Source organism: Epithele typhae, assembly GCF_022376455.1.
Source record: "Epithele typhae strain CBS 203.58 chromosome Unknown BXZ73scaffold_142, whole genome shotgun sequence".
In the NCBI taxonomy this organism is placed as follows: Eukaryota; Fungi; Basidiomycota; class Agaricomycetes; order Polyporales; family Epitheliaceae; genus Epithele; species Epithele typhae.
In genome coordinates, this window is record NW_025954333.1 from 17,029 (window position 1) to 32,750 (window position 15,722).

At 59.0% G+C, this 15,722-nt stretch overlaps 6 protein-coding genes across 6 annotated transcripts; 3 read left to right on the forward strand and 3 right to left on the reverse strand.

Annotated features, from left to right (window-relative positions):
• Positions 1-216: 216 nt before the first annotated feature.
• On the forward strand, positions 217-965 carry BXZ73DRAFT_108121 (uncharacterized protein; the record flags this gene model as incomplete). The annotated part of the gene is made up of 4 exons (XM_048017079.1): positions 217-301; positions 360-590; positions 673-894; positions 952-965. The coding sequence occupies 4 exons, from the start codon at positions 217-219 to the stop codon at positions 963-965; spliced, it is 552 nt and encodes a 183-aa protein (XP_047871352.1).
• Positions 966-1,397: 432 nt separating this feature from the next.
• Positions 1,398-1,708, forward strand: BXZ73DRAFT_108122 (uncharacterized protein; the record flags this gene model as incomplete). The annotated part of the gene is made up of 2 exons (XM_048017080.1): positions 1,398-1,532; positions 1,592-1,708. The coding sequence occupies 2 exons, from the start codon at positions 1,398-1,400 to the stop codon at positions 1,706-1,708; spliced, it is 252 nt and encodes an 83-aa protein (XP_047871353.1).
• A 1,795-nt stretch (positions 1,709-3,503) lies between these two features.
• Positions 3,504-4,904, reverse strand: BXZ73DRAFT_57224 (HET-domain-containing protein; the record flags this gene model as incomplete). The annotated part of the gene is made up of 2 exons (XM_048021550.1): positions 3,504-4,298; positions 4,689-4,904. The coding sequence occupies 2 exons, from the start codon at positions 4,902-4,904 to the stop codon at positions 3,504-3,506; spliced, it is 1,011 nt and encodes a 336-aa protein (XP_047871354.1).
• A 1,230-nt stretch (positions 4,905-6,134) lies between these two features.
• On the reverse strand, positions 6,135-8,301 carry BXZ73DRAFT_93454 (FAD-binding domain-containing protein; the record flags this gene model as incomplete). Its single annotated transcript, XM_048026661.1, has 6 exons — positions 6,135-6,347; positions 6,408-6,627; positions 6,700-7,333; positions 7,394-7,558; positions 7,621-7,748; positions 7,814-8,301. The coding sequence occupies 6 exons, from the start codon at positions 8,299-8,301 to the stop codon at positions 6,135-6,137; spliced, it is 1,848 nt and encodes a 615-aa protein (XP_047871355.1).
• A 2,221-nt stretch (positions 8,302-10,522) lies between these two features.
• Positions 10,523-12,094, forward strand: BXZ73DRAFT_82885 (uncharacterized protein; the record flags this gene model as incomplete). The annotated part of the gene is made up of 5 exons (XM_048023800.1): positions 10,523-10,558; positions 10,630-10,817; positions 10,846-10,972; positions 11,501-11,761; positions 11,936-12,094. The coding sequence occupies 5 exons, from the start codon at positions 10,523-10,525 to the stop codon at positions 12,092-12,094; spliced, it is 771 nt and encodes a 256-aa protein (XP_047871356.1).
• A 513-nt stretch (positions 12,095-12,607) lies between these two features.
• On the reverse strand, positions 12,608-14,307 carry BXZ73DRAFT_82886 (uncharacterized protein; the record flags this gene model as incomplete). Its single annotated transcript, XM_048023801.1, has 4 exons — positions 12,608-13,115; positions 13,248-13,366; positions 13,420-13,757; positions 14,109-14,307. The coding sequence occupies 4 exons, from the start codon at positions 14,305-14,307 to the stop codon at positions 12,608-12,610; spliced, it is 1,164 nt and encodes a 387-aa protein (XP_047871357.1).
• Positions 14,308-15,722: the final 1,415 nt, after the last annotated feature.

A 15,722-nucleotide genomic window follows, 5' to 3' on the forward strand; every position in this document is an offset into this window, starting at 1 on the left:
ACATACCTGACGATCCCCCCTGCGGCGGTCTCCGTCATCTCGTCGCCGAATTCGATCACAACGCGTATGCGGAAGGCAGCAGAGGCGCATACCTCGCATGCATCGACCTTGGCTACTTGCTTGACCTGCTCGTTGGCCACGGTGTCGTCTCGCGGGACACCTTGGTGACGTTGGACATGCACATGCACATGTACCCCGGTGTTCGTCGACCGTGGAATGGCATCCACGCCCAACCTCGAGCACCTCTCCGTCCTCCTCAGTCATTCTCCCGAAGACCGGCCCACTCTCGATGATGCCACACGTATGCACACCATCGTTTCCGGACCCCTTGTTTCGTTATTGACGCGCTCTACTCCCAGATCAAAACACTCGTCGTTCCTTGGGCGCGCTCACCGGCTGTCCGCGCCTACGCACCCTCGCCATCATCTACGGCGAGCCCGAGTCCCCTTCCATACGCTCCTGGTGTCACAGGACCCTCACCGACGCGCTCCCCGTCCTCCTCGCCGACCACTTCTCCAGCACGCCTGCCCCTCATCCCGCCCTCGAGACTCTCAAGCTCAAGACCACGTACTGCGCCATCGACCTCGACCGTGCGTGGTGGAGCGCTACCCACCGTTCTGGATGGTGCGGGTGCGGGCGCTCCTCTGACGGAGGACGATGGATTGCTCGAAGTGCCGCGCCAGGTGTCGAAGCGCATCTTGGCGCCGTCTGCGACCCGGGGCACGGACGCGGACGTCGATGCGGAGTTCATGTTCGGAGAACCTCCCCGGAACGGAGCGATCGACGAAGAAGGCGAGGTGGTGGGAGGCTGGTGGACCCGTCGGATCAGCAGAGGGGATCGTCGGGAAGAGGCGACGAAGGCGAGGGCGAGAGTACCTGAAACAGGATTCTGCGGTGCGTTCTCGTGAATCGGCTGCTTGTTTCTTCTTGCTGATTCGCTCGTTCTGTCAGGCTCGGACGAGTAACCTCGTCACTGAGCAAATTCTAACGGTCGGCCCCGTTAGGCTTTCCTCTGCATGTCTAAGTGGTACCTAGGCGCATTAAGGTCCTTCCGACTCACCTGGCTTCAGGTTTGCGAGAAAGCACCATTACCGGCGCTTTCGACTCTTTCCTCCGTGCCGGCTTTCTGGCCTGTCCCTGCACTTCGACGCCTGATCGCTCGGCGCTCAGCATCGTCCATCTCCCGTGTATGACCTTTTCGACAGACTGGGAAGGCATCCGACCGAAGCGCGACGCGGTCATGTACACTTGAAGCTCGATCGAGCTTTGAGGCACGTTACATCACACACACGCGTGTGACTGCGACTGGAACGGACCACTGGTGCTCGTCGCCGTCCTTGTCGCACGACGATCTCTTGAGATCGACCACTAGCCATCCAGCAACGCAGGAAGCCGCGATGTCCATTCACGCTGTGAACCGCGTCCAGTGCCGTCTCGCCTGGGACGGCAGCGATCCCCAGCGCGCGATCCCCAGCGCGCGATCCCCAGCGCGCGATCCCCAGCGCGCGATTCCCCCGCCATCCGCATCGATAGTCTGGGCACACGTGTCCTCAACGTTTCCAATGGCCAGATCACCCCGCTGTGACTGCAGCCACCCGCGCCTCTCGTCTTCTCTCACCTCGACCAGGCCAACGGTCCCGTGCACTTCGCTGACGCTGTCGACGTCCTCTACATCGTGAGAGCCGAGGTCACGCCGGGGAAGGACTGAGCGCACTCGACGATCCTTTCGATACGCAGCATATTTCTGGTGGATCAATGCTGTTCCTCCTGGAGGTCGAGACTGCGTTCTTCTCTATCGGGGTGAGTCATCACTCCATTCACCGTTACTTTCGTGTCTCACGAGACGAGCACCGCCCACGGCGCGACGTCCTCTCCCTCTCGCGATTGCACTCGTGGACGTCCTGGTACGTTCTCTTATCGCCTCATGATACATTTTCTTTATACCACACGTTCCCACATCTCTTCGTCTCCTCTTCATTTCTCTGTATTGGCCCCCTCCGTCCATCTCCACGCTCTCTCTCGCCTCTTCGGCAGCGTCTCCTGTGTCTAGGATTCACATTTTGCTTCAGAGCTGTACGTTCTTCTTTACTGTCTTCAGTACAGTCTCTTCTTTTAGATACATCCTCACGCCCCGCGCCGTATGTATTAGGTTCATAGTTCACTTCCCGGCTATTCTCGCATGTCATCCACCTTCGCCTCGATTTCTTCTCGCCACACCTCGACCTCGCGCACGCCAACGCCCTCCCTCGCATCCTTTATCATATCGCCAGCGCCCTTGTGCGCAAGCTCGTCTTTCTCGCGTCCGTTCCTCCGTCCTTGTCCACTTCGCGCGCCACGCGTTCGCTCACTCCGCCTCTCTTCGCGTTTGCCGTCCGCGCGCCGCGTCGTTTCTTGCTTCGGTTTTCACCTCACTCGATCTCCTGAGCTTCGCGCTTACGCTCTCTCACTCTTTCGCCCTCACCTCTGTCGACACCCCAGAGTTGGCGTCACATCAGCGGGTCACAGCATCGTCACGACCGAACGTTCCATGCGCGATGCTACTGTCGGCTGGCTCTCTAAAACATGAACGAACGACGCGCAGTTATATTCTCAATAGGACGTGCTCTGCATCTCGTCCCACCAAACCTGAACCTATATGTACAGCAATCATAAATCCAGTCTTTCCACCCTCACTTGCAGCGTTTCTCTACCCAAAGGACTAGCGGAGAACGATAACACGACTCCCCAGGCCCCACTCTGCGCTCGGCGCTGCACTGGCCATGGTCCGCCCATGCCGATATGATCCGTCTTGCACGAATGCGCATCCTCGGTGGCGGAGGTTGCTTTAAAGGGCCAGGAAACACGAAAGGTGCAGAAGTGTTGTCGGCGCAGTACGTCTGGACCTGGCGTATTCGTCGCAGTTTGAGATGGCAGCGAGGTTAGCCTAGATGAGCGCAGGTGGTTGTCGATGGGGGACTCGCCGTGAGAGCATGTCCCAAGAACGACAGTCAACGTATGAAACACGTTGCTGAAACAAAGGGAGATGTTTTCGGTAGAAGAAGGCGACGGCAGGGTGCTTGCTTCTTCGTCGAAGATGATGGACTGGTCCCTGAGCCGGAGGAAGTCGCGAAAGGCAAGGTGAAAGGGGGAGCTGGTAGTGGTGGCTCCGCAGAAGCGCCTCAGCGACCCCATCTCTGCGGTTTCGCCCTCGGAGAGGTCACCTGTGTACGGCTGGAGGGCTACAGCGTGCAGGTCTGTCATCGTCCAGCCATGTGAGTCGATGGCCGTGCTTGGTTCCCACATACACACAACAGGTTTCTCCGTGGGCTGGTAGAGCAGAGCAGCGCCATCATTGGATCTCTCGTCGTCCACCCTTTGGAGCAAGAGGAAGATGGGCCCGTCAGGTTCTCTGCAGAATAAGTCGACGAGGACGAATCTATTCGTATCATCCAGAGGCAGAACGGCCGCGTGGAGCTCGATCCCACCTGGCGATGCGGAGAACGTGGGAGCACGGAGTTCTGGGATCACGCTTGCAGCCAAGTCGTGCTAAAATGGTCGTCAATGTAGAACAGCGTAGAATGATATCCATACCAGCGTACCTCGTTTTGTCCTGTCTGAGATCGTGCACTTGGGTCGTAGAACACAGAACGAGGGTTGAGCGAAGGCTGGAGGGGGAGAAGATGACGACGGGTTTGACTATGGGGATTTCGCTGGAGGTACAATTTGAGGCGATCCAAGTCGTCCACATACAGTCGTTCTCCCAAGAGAAAAATCGAAGGATCCCGCGAGGTCTTCGAGATTTCCATGAGGAGCCGGCAGAATGCGAGCCGCCCTTCGCCGTAGAGTGTCGGCATGTTGACCCCGAAAAGCCCGAACAGGCTGTAGGCGGCGTCTTCCGGCCTCGTGGTGCCCCGACGCGCCGCCCAGGAGATGCGCGTCGCGATGCTCGCATCGGTAAACGGGCTCTCGAAGCGGAGGACCGCCGTGGAGATCTTGGTTGCTTTTTCTAGGCGATCGGCGAGCTCGTACTTGGTGCCCAGACATATCCACTCCTTGGAATAGAACACGAGCATGCGGGACGCGATCAGCTCTTGGAGAGTCCAGCCCCGCCAGTGCCAGAGACTGGTTTGGAAGGCGACCAACATCTTGTCTGAATCAGTGTCTGAGTATTCGACGTCGCTGAGATAGACGTAGCAGATATCGGAGAGGGCGTAGTACCGGAACATGGAATTGATGCCTTCCGAGAGCTCGGAACTGCTCTCCTTGTTGATACAGCACGTGTCGACCCAAGCGTACTCATGCCTATGCTGTTCGGCGAGCTCAAGGAATGATCGAACTTTTGCAGTGAGGCGATCGCGTGGGTTGAACCATGGTGGTGACGACCGATGTGGCTCAGCACTTCCTTGGACCGGTGCAGTAGTAGGGGGAAGGGGACTTGTATCTGAATCTGTCGAGCGGCCTTCGGTCTCGTATGTCAGTGGTTGGGAAGAAAGAAGAGCTTCAATCACACTGACCGCCGGGCACGAATTCAGTACCGGATGCTCGCCTATGTTGGGTATTCCCTTCGGCATGATCGCTAACAACGGGGGGGACTCGGTACGGCGCGGTGGGGGCAGGTATAGTGGTAACTCGAGCTTCTGCATAATCCGGGATTCCACTCGATGGAGAGCATCTTCTAAGTCTCTGCGAGTCACCGCTTCTTCAGAGACTGCCTGGGAGATGATAGATCGGAGCTCAGCTCGGGACAAGTGAAGCTGTTCTTCCGGGGAGAAGGGGCTGTTGGATTCTTCGTTCAGCTTTTGAACCTTTTGAAACGTCTCTTCTTCTTCTCCCCAGGTGTGCGACAGGATAGCATAGCCTCCAGGAACGTCTTCGGGTTGGGGAAAGAAGACGAGGTTCGCGCGCGCGGTGCCCAGGAGCCACATCGCTTCTATCACGAATATTAGCACGGGAGTGTTACGCAAGGGTAGGCACTAATACCGGGTTCGATCCGAGGCGCAGGATTCGCGGGAGGAGTACAGACACTTCGGGAGCATGAGCAAATGCGATACACATCATCGGAAGAGCGCACGTACGATGAGAGTATCCGCGACAGTGATTGCGATGGTCACCCTGATATAACAAAGGGAGTCGATGGCTGGGAGGAGACGCAAGGTAGACGGGAGGAGACGTCGGATGGGTTGAGGGCGATGCGGAAGAGGCCAAGTTGCTGCGAGAGCGACCCCAGCCTCATACGCCCACCGTACGGTCCACCATGCGGAACACGCATGCGATAGCGTTGGAGCGCCTCCGATGCTTCTCCTGAGAAACAAAGGTGGACATAGAGTGGGCCGGCTTCGTGCTCCCAGGGCGAGATGACGTCCTTCCCTGCTACGAACGTGTCAGACTCTGATATCGTGCATTTTCGCCATTGGGCGGAGCAGTACATGATGTGCCAGTCCGTTCTCGGAGATGAACACCTCTGAGATAAATGAGTCAGTTGCGCAATCCCCGGCATGCACAAGACATACCGTTGCAACAGGCAAGACAGCCGCAGTGCTTCGCCGCGTTCGACACGCGTTGTGGACAGAATTATCGCCCCGGAGAGGTTTGCGCTGATGATGTTCGGACCCTCAGTCGGTCACAGGAGCACGCGCGTCCGCCGCGTGGTCGCGTGGCCGGTTGACGTTCGACACGCGTTCCGCGGCATGTCTGTGAAATGCGGACTTGATACCAGCCCACAGGCTCTGACGCTCACTTGTGGACTCTTCTGGCTCGTTGCGGGGGCCAACTGATGCCGGCTTCCCCAGCGTCTCGCCCGCTCTCGACCGCTTCAGTGGGCGCTGAAATCCGGATATCATACACACGCGGATGACACAGTTACTGGGACTCCTCAGGAGAGCCCAACTCCCTGACGGAAGCTTTCGCCTGGCATCTTCCCAAGATTTCCCGTCGTCGACGGACAGATGGCATCTGCACCCGATTGAATCGACTACTCTAAATCAACGCAATCACTCGCAGCTATCCCTAACGCGAGTCTCCATTCAGGCGTGTAAGTGAAGCCTCTGAGCTCTCAGTACGGACTCATCGGCGCTATGTGTGTTGACGGACCGGCCTGTTACTTGTCAGAGGTCGACGAGAAGTCTGGTGTTAAAGCGCTAATAGTGGTCGTATTACTAGATGATATCCCGGCGTGCGTCCGCAAGTTCTCCATTGTCAGCCCGCGACCCATCACACCGGCACGCCAAGTCCGCGTCCCAGTCCTCCGACCCGACGCCCTTGTTCACCACGAAGAGCTGATGGGGGTCGTACCGCGCCTTGACCTTCTTCAGCGCCGGGTAGTTCGACCCGAAGAACACCTGCCGGAAGTCCGGCTCGAGCGTCGACGCCTGCGATCGCGCACGACAGTCAGCCTCCTCGCCTGCGCGCGCCCCGCCAATGACGCTCACCTCGTTGAAGTAGCAGCCCGAGTCCGGCGCGAGCTCGCGCAGGACCCGGGTGCTCGCCTCGATCCGGCCCATGATCGTGTCGACCTCGTCCGCGGTGTCCCCCTTGCTCTCCGTCCAGACCTCCCCAACGATGACCTGCGCGAGCGCGCCGCGCCACGCCGGGCTGAGCGCCATCGCGTCTGGGGCGACGCCCGCCGCTTCGCCCCCGGGCGCGACAAGACTGCCAGAGATCGCCACAATCACAATCAGCGCCGCGTTCCACGGAGCGCACACCACGGGGACAGCGACGCACCAGTACTCGATCTGCGCGTCCATGCCGAGGAGCGCGTCCGCGACGCGCGCCGGGTCCGCGTCGATGAGCGCGCGCGGCAGGAGGCGCGAGCCGAGCGCGGTGGGGTTCCCGACGGACCCGACGGCGGCGGTCGCGTTGAACCCGAGCGCGTTGTACCACGCCGCCCAGCTCGCGAACGGCACCGTCGTCGCGCGGGAGAGGACGAGCGCGGGGTCCTGCGCCGCGGCCGCGCGTGCGGCGGCGAAGACGGCCTGGACGCTCGCGTTCGCGGCGGCGAGGTCCGCGGACGGGCTGATGATGAACGCGCTGAAGTTCCACGCGGCCGCGGTGGGGACGACATTGGCGTAGCCGCCCCAGCCGGCGTCGTAGAGTGCTCCCTGGGCGGCGATGAACGCGCCGAAGGCGTCGCGCGCGCCGGGCGAGGGCACGTTCGTGCCGAGGGTCGCGAAATTGAGGAACGCGGCGAGGATCGGCGGGTTCTGGTGGGTGCGGTACGTTGCGGAGATGACGACGGCGAGGGAGCCGCCGCCGCCACCACGGAGCCCCCAGAAAAGGTCGGCGTTCTGGTGCGCGGAGGCGGTGAGCTCGGTGCCGTTCGCGGAGACGACGGTGATCTCGAGGAGATTGTCGACGCCTGAGGTTTTACAGAAACGCGTGGTGAGTAGGAGCTCGACATGCAGGCGGGAGGCCTTACCGAGGCCGTAGTTCGGGGAGAGGGCGCTGTGGCCTCCGCCAAGTAGCCAACCACTCGCGGCACCGACTGTACCGCCCCTAGTTAGACCGCCGATCATGGTGCGGTTGACGGCCGTGACGGCGTCGTAGGCCTCATGCCACTGTACACCGGACTGGAGCGTAATAGCTTTCGTGGGTCGTCACGAGATGTAAGCTCATTTCTGAAGGGGTGCAAGCGCAAAAACGTACCAAGATCGTATGTCTCGTTGCTCGGAGCTCCAGCGGGGGAAAACGTAGGGTGCACTGTGATATTCTTCATGTGGTGCGTCCAGATGAGGAAACCTCCGCGACCGTCGCTTCGTCCCAAGTAGTCGTGTCTGGCCGAAACAAAGCACCGTCAGATAATTGGATCATAGAAGACGCGGAACGTAGGGATACATACCCAGTACTCTTGACGACGACCTTCAGGTTATGTTTCGCCGCAAACTTCACGGCTGCTTGGACATCCGCTGCGCCGCGGGCGTCGACCCCGACGACAGGCACGCTCCCTCGGCCGCACGGCACGCCAAGCGTAGTGTTCAAGTAGCAGGCGTCGATCGTACGGTTCGGGAACCTGAAGGTCTCGAACTGGGTGTTCTGCTGGGCTCCGCTCTGGTCTGCGCGCCACACAGCGTTGTACCAACTGCTGTTGGCCTCGGCACATGCCGGAGAATCCGGGCCGTCGATGTAACAGGGAGTGGCAGGGGGGATGGGACGAAGGAGCGGCTGAGAGAGCCTTGAAGCGAGCGCGGAGAAGTCGGAGTCGGAGGGCCAGCAGGGATGGCCAAAGAGGCAGCGACAGTTGTTGGAGGAAACTGAAGCGGCAGTCGCCAAGCTGGAGAACGACGCTGCTAGAGCGAGGAGCGGAAGAATGGCCTGGATCTTCGACATCCTTGAAGAGGCTCGCCGTGACTTGGTATGTTGGAACGCCGACCGCGACTTCGAGCCAGCTAAATAGCTCTTTGTGCTGCGGAGGAGCGGGTCCGCGCTCCGTGACCTCGTCAGCCAGTATATCCTGATCCCATCATCATCGTTTGTCATGGTGGTCAGTTCAGGTGTGGCTGTTGCTGTTGAAGCTAGTATCAGGTCGCTTATTTGGCGGTGATGGGAAGTACGCACTTACTTCAGGGGGATGGTGGAGGTGGCGTTCCGTGCAGAGGTCGTACTTCATGAAGACATCGAAGTACTTGAACACGTAGGTGAGGGAGAATGCGCCCATAGCAGTTCTCGCAGGGCGCGACATCATTGTACGCGAGGACCGTGCGCCAAGCAAACGCGTGTAAGAGCCAAGCTGGGCTGACCGCAACAAGCGCGCGGGCGTCGGAAGATGTGGGACCTGGGTAAGTACATAATGTTCGCAGAGGGGAACGCGAGCCGTTGGCGTGAAATACGCGAGACATAGCCCGCATATACGCGAGGTGCGCGAGTGCCCGCCGCGATGAAGGCAGCGCGCGCCGCGCACGATGGCCATCGAAAGGCAGCTTCGTCGCAGCGACTATGTGCGGACTCGCTGCAGCGTGCGGATGTGGTGGCTTGGGTGACGACAAAGTCGAGGATGGCCCTCGTCCGACGGCTCGTGTGTTCGCGAGCCGCCGCAAAACCCAAGTATCTGGAGGTCGAGTCTGCGATGTCTCGGACCAGGTCCCGACAAGAGGCGGACGGGAAAAGTGTTTCCAGGGCATCCAATGTGGGGGCAGGTCCTTGCTGCACGGGTACGAGGGTCCGGACATACATGACGGCTCACCGCAAGTGCAGCAAAGCGGCAATAGGCGACCAACACGCGACGACAAGGGGGTGCCTATACATATGTATATTGCGATTCGCGAAAGAAGAAGACCGCTACACGTGTACCACATACCGGGTGCGCCTGCCATCCTGCTCCGTCCCCTCCACAGCTCATACACAAGACCCATCTCCATCCAGGATGATCTCCCGCCTGAGTGTTGGTAGGGGAGATGCAGCATAGCTGTTGTTGAGAGTTCAGGGGTTGAGGATGATAGCGAGGCGTAGGCAAGTCGTCCACTGAGGGTACAACAGCGAGGATAACCGTGAAATGTGTGGGGCGGGGCGGTGATGGAAAGTGGACAGTAAAACAGGCCAGGGCCCGGGTTTGATGGGAGGACAAGACGGGCCGGGAAAGGTCGGGCGAAGTCGGGCGAAGTCGGCTTCCGTCTCGCCGCATCGCCACCGCGCCGGTCGCCACTGGGTGACTGGTGACCGGTGCCCTTGCCCTCGATCTCTCATGCCCGTCGTGCGCGCATTGCCCCAAGTGTCCCATCCTTCGTATGTAGGTCTTGCCCCTTGCAAGATGGAGGAGTGCAGGTCTGTCAGCCGTTCGTCGAGGGGTCCAGCATGGGGTGCCAGTCCACTGGTCCCGTTTCGGTAAGCCTTTTGCTCTGAAGAACATCCGCCAGGGTCTTACCGTATTGAATGCAACCATCTATGGGGGCGGAAGCCCATAGGAAACCGGAGACTGCGTCCATTGCATGTGTTCGACGACCCAGTGAGTGGCTAGTTCGTACCTTCTCCGAGATCTGGAGGAACGGGACGTGTGAGCGATAACCCCGGTGGTCCATGGGACGATGGGAAAAGGTGCGTACCAGTTGAAGATCTATCTCGGAGATATTGACGGAGACTCATTCGAACTCATGAGTGGCGTCGTGGGGCTTGGTGCCCCGGCTTTTTTCGAGCCACGGTGATATAGGGTGATATGCGCGGCCGATAAATGACACTCCGTATTAGCTTTGAAACCGTAGATTGCCTCCAGGCCATCAGTGAATCATGGCGGACGCCAGGTCTCGCGTCCCTGGCAAAAGGCTTCTCGCAGTGTCGAAGTCGCAGACGTCAACAACGGGAGAAAAGCCAATACCGGAGCAGCTCTCCTGTTCCGCTCGCCATATTCAGTCATGAAACGATGCTGATTCACGCTTACTCAGGAACGATAAAAGCCCCGCGATGACTGAGTGGCCGCAGATATCTGCACAGTCAGTTGTCGTGGGTGGCTCGAGATGCGAACGACTGCCTCTACGCGCGCAGAGCAGATCTGCAACGAGACGAGCGCGGTCCGAATTGAATCTCGGAAGGTGATGTCACGATCGTGTTTCTCCTTCACATGTACATCTCGAAAGTCCGATTTCTCGCAAAGCAGGTGGGACGGCAGAGCAGATAGGACGGAAATTCCATCTCATCTGCTCTGCGTGCACAGACGTGTCCGTGAAGGTTCGGTCCTCGAGACATCCGCTGCCTTTGGCCAAACTCAACGAACGTATGGGAGTTTCACCTGGCACGCTCGAGAGCAGAATTACGACATGGCTCGTATGGAAGCAGAGCTACATCGAGACGACCAAGTGGAGTTCTAGACCACCTTCCCAGCCGTTTCGATGCACAAAAAACTGGGCCTACGGGAGGTAACATACGAGACGACGCACCGGACAGGGACTCCGACATGCTTGTCGAGGTCGGCTTAAACGAGCCCAGTCAGCGGAGAGGTTTCATCCAAGAAGGTGTCGAGGTGTCGCTACGACGATGGAGGTCACCGCCATCGCTCCATCTCTGCACGCGGGTGCGATGTGTTTGAAGCGCGAGAGGCAGGATTGAGGGAGTGAGGCTAGGTGGAATGTTTGTCATGGGTGGGCAGTTGTCGGCGACCACTCGGTGCACTTGTGGTCGTTGTGGTATCGGTGGCCTTTGGTGTCCGAGGTCGAAGGAGGGAAGGCGTGACGCGTCGCTTTGTGGGCGCGGAGGTCATGTTGAGCGCGTTAGTTGAGAGCATGAGTTTGCGCGTGTTGATCTAAGCCAATTGACGCCCAGCTCCCTCCCCTGCCTCACGCGCGCACCGCCTCTCGCTGCTCCTTTCGCGAACGCATCCACTGGGACGCGACCCATTAAGTAGATATCGACCATGCATGTACAGTGCCTTCATCTGGAAGCACAATGCCGACCCGCTCGTCTACGCAGACACGCATGGACGGACATCGCGTCCCGGCAGTCAAACGCCGCATCCCGTCCTCAATTCTCTTTCATCGCGGTCGGACCTTCGTGAGGCCCTTCCCCCACAACCTCCACCCCTGCTGATCCGTGGCGGAACAAGCAACCGGCGACGAAGACGGAGGAGAAAGCCAAGCTTCCACCCGCGGCGACCAGCGTCATGCGCGGCTTCGCCCTAACGAAGTGCAAGGTTGGAGACTGCACGCGTACGCTCGACCCAGCGAAGGACCCGCAACATTTGGCCGACCACCACGAGGCCCTCCGCGTGGGCGTTCTCGAGTTCTACCCAGCCCTAAGTGCCGCTTTGGCAGGTGCAACAGCCAGTACGCGGTCAAGTCGTCCGTGCGTCGGCATCGCGCACGTGGTGCGCAAGTCCCGGTGACCGATTCCCGGGTGTGAGAAGTGGTATACGCGGTCGAAGGAGATCCGGGAGCGGGCAAGGGGCCGGAAGCCGCGCGCACAGCGGATGAGCAGCACTAGGATCGTGAGTGTCCGCTTGGGTGCGCTTGTGCTTCGAATACTGACCTTTGTATTCCAGTCGCTCGTTTCGAGATTTTTCGTTGAGGACGAGGTGACGAAGGAAGAGGCGAAGAAGAAGGAGGCCAAGGCCAAGCCGCTTAACCAGAAGCGTTTGAAGCTGGCCTGGACGAGCGACGTCTTGCCCTCTTGGATCGCGTTGTACTTGTATCTGTGTTAGTTTCGAATGTTATGAAGCTGATTTATCGTGATGACTATGCTTCATGACTTGGTACAACCTAGAGATAGGCATCCGCGCGCACGTTGCTGGATAATCGCGAAAAATCAGAGCTCTCGAAGTAGCCCCCATGCGCATTTGGACTGCGAGGCCACCCTCGAGGATAATAGCACGCTCTGTTTGCAAATACATGTAGATGACATTGGGTGGAGAGCAACGGACTGGTACATTGAAACAGTGAACATTGCAGCTGGGATAAAAGAACTATATGTCAATTAATAAGGATACACGCACAGCGACGATGATTCCCAAAGATCAACGCAAGCAACGTCGGCGGAGCGAAGGCAAATGCAGGGAGGGGAAGATTCGTCAAGGCGGAAGGGTGGAAATGTACGGTACAACTGTATAAGTATATAACGTCGGGCACTGGTGAAAAAGAAGTCAACGGACGATCAACCATGCCAACGAGGCTACTCACTTATCATCCGAAGAAGCGCATTTCGTGCGCCTGCAGTACTACTTCTTCTTCGACGGCCCGGAGCCACGCCGAGTCTTCTTCCTCACAGCGGGCTTCTCGCCAACGGGCACATTAGACTTCTTCTCCAGGATCTGTTGCGGCTTCATCTTGTGGAAGTCTTGGAGGTGACGATCAACACTGTGCAGCCGGGTGAACGTCTTCGCGCAGCCCGGGAACGGGCAGCAGAACTCCCGGCTGAGGTGGGACTCCTCATGGTGTCGTCGCAGGCTAGTGAAACTGTAGAAGCCGCTATCGCAGATCTCGCAGGGCCACGGATTGGACCCCCCAGCTTTCTTGCGGCTGATCTTCTTCGAATTGGCCTTGCTCCACGCCTCTGCCGCCGCGGTTGCCTCGGGCTTGATTCTTTGCCCGGCCTTCGGCGCCTTCGCGCCTTCCTCTGCGCCATAGTGATGTCCGAAATGGTTGCGCATCCCATCTTGGTCCTTCGCGTAGTTGATGTGGTCGCAGCCGTCGAACAGCACTTCGAGTCGGTAAGTATGCAGCGCTCTGGGTCGATGGTGACTGTCATGTCATCGGTCCGTGTCGTTCCCTCGGGACCTTCATCTCGAGGCGTCTGTGACTGCACCTATAGCCCGTGTTCAGAGGCGGTCCTGCGAGACGGAGACGAAAGCCACTCACCGTGCGTCTGACGAGCAATCTGTGGTCTGCTCTTTGCCCTTCGACGCACTGGCGGCCACAGAAGCACGCGTCTTGCGTCGCGCGACACCCTTGCCCTTGCGGTCCGTCGGCTCTTCGTACTGTTTTCATCGTGAGTGACCTTGAAGGCGCGTCGAGTAGCAGAAACACTCACCTCGCCGTCGTCCGAAGCTTCGTCGGGACTGCCAACCTCGTTCTCCTTGTCCTCGTCATCGTCCTCGGGGGCCTCCCAGTCTTCGGCCGTAATACTGGACGTACGGCCTGTCGACGGGGCGGTCTGGCGAGACGAACCGGCTTCGCTCGCGGAGCCCGCTCCGGCGGTTGGATATGCACGGCGTGCAGTTCTGCGGGGGATGTTCGTACCAACGTCGATGAGAGTGTTCCGGGCACGCTTGGCGTCCCGGTCTTGCTCCTCGTCGTCCGACTTCCGCTTGCGCTCCCGTTCTTGCACGGCGATCGTCGCAGCAGCAGGAGAGGGCGCGGACGCTTGATCTATCTTGTGAGTGGACGAGTCCGTCGACGGCGCAGGGGATGAGGGGGAGGGGGTTGTGATGTGCGTAGAGGCAGTCGCGTCGGATGACAGAGGAGAAGTGTATGCGCACGCGAAGGGATGGATGATGGAGAGAGAGAGCGTTGAACGGGCGCAGTCGGTGGTCTAGCTCCACCCGCGGGTATCGTTGCTTCCGGCCGGTTGGGAGCCTCGACGCGCTCTTCGATGGGATTTGATCTTGAGACAGTGTGAGCAAGCCTGGCGATTGGCGATGCGTGAACGGGGTGGGGTGGCTTCACCGGGGCGGGGGAGTGAATGTCAGGTATGAGCTACCGGAAGGGCAGGCAACATACCTGTAGTTGCATCTCGACCCTGCCCTGTCCAGCGGTTGCATTCTAAGAATGTACCCAGGCCTGTCTCATCTGGGAGCGGGAGGAGGTCGTCGAGGTCGAGGGAGCTGGTGTACATGGCGAGGTCTATGGGCTCGTCCATTGGCTCATTCCACCACTCATTCCCATGCGCGTTGCTCTCGTCGTCCTGTGGGGGATGCATCATGCGGCCTTGAGGTACTGGATAAGTGCGGTTGTGTAGGGAGGAGGTAGGAGTGAAGGAGAGGATGAGACGCGGGAGGGTTGGCGTCTAGAAACTGAACGGTCACGCGGCCAGTAGATAACGCGCTCCGATCAAAGACGCGTTTGTGTTGTGGCATGGCTACATGAAAACAAGGCCAATGGATGCTTCAATATGGTGAGAAACACACAAAAATGGGCCACATCGTTATGGTTGTGGTCGACAGGTGGCACATCGAAGACGAAGTACCCCCTCGACCTCTCCTCGACCTTCCTCGACGATGTTCCGGGATTTACACGCCGTCGCATAAATCACCCTGTCTTTGCCTCGGGAACGTCAGAAATCTCCATAAGAACGCAATTCCCTCCTTTCCACCATCTGAACAGCCCCAAAGTTCGGCCGGATGCAGATGGTTCATACAGAAGACCTCGATCGAGTACGCAGCGTATCTGTCAATCTACCGGACGAAACGGCTAGACAACTGTCCGTGATGTCATCAACCCACCAGGACGGAGAAGTCAATGGATCGTGCATGCACGTGGCAACGTTCCCAGTACGCAAACTCGCTATTGTGCTCTGCCTCACGCGTGACGCGACGGGCCCGCCTCTCCGGATCTGGACACGCGCGCCCGCCGTCGCGTCGCGCTCTCCGCTCTTCCACCTCTTCGTCTCCCCCGCCACTCGAAATCGCGACCGTGGAGAAGACAGAGCCCGGAAAGCGCGGACTTCTGGTTCTCGTTGGTACGATGCCGGGAGGCTTCCACGTGCGAGATGGAAATTGAGGTGCGCTGGGCCCAGAACCTCCCGCGCAGGCGCAGGGGTCGTGACACCGCCGCGTCTGCTCAGAGTTCCTGTGCGTTCTTCTTCTCTATGACTTAAGGAAAAGAATACTCACCTTCTCTACGACGCATCGGTGGGTGGTGTTTGTTCAGCGCAGTGGCGTGGCGCATAGCACCGTAAAATACGCCTGATATGTGGTTTCTGCAAGCTCTAAAGTGAGTATGCCGCCGCTCGAACGGATCGTTTTTCACCCACTTAGACCTCTTGTCGTGCAGACATCGGCGTGCGGTCAGCGTCCTGATTGGAGTGCAATCCACCGCCGCCCCTCGACGCGACGACGAAGCCGGCTGGAGGTTCAATCCCACCTTCATCGGTGCCAGCACATACCCGGGTCTACTACCGCGGACATGCTGACGCGCCCAACCTTCTCCTCGGTCGTCGCCGCTGTATGCGCTTCGTAAGGCACCGAGGAAACAGGGTGAGTTCGTTTGGATCATTTGGGGAAATAGATCCTGACTGTCTCGCCTTTCGAGATGCTTCGGATGCACTCCAGTCACTCTTCCTCCGGTGAAGTGACTGGGTGCTTACCGGCTGCGTTCCTCATTGAGTTCCGGACA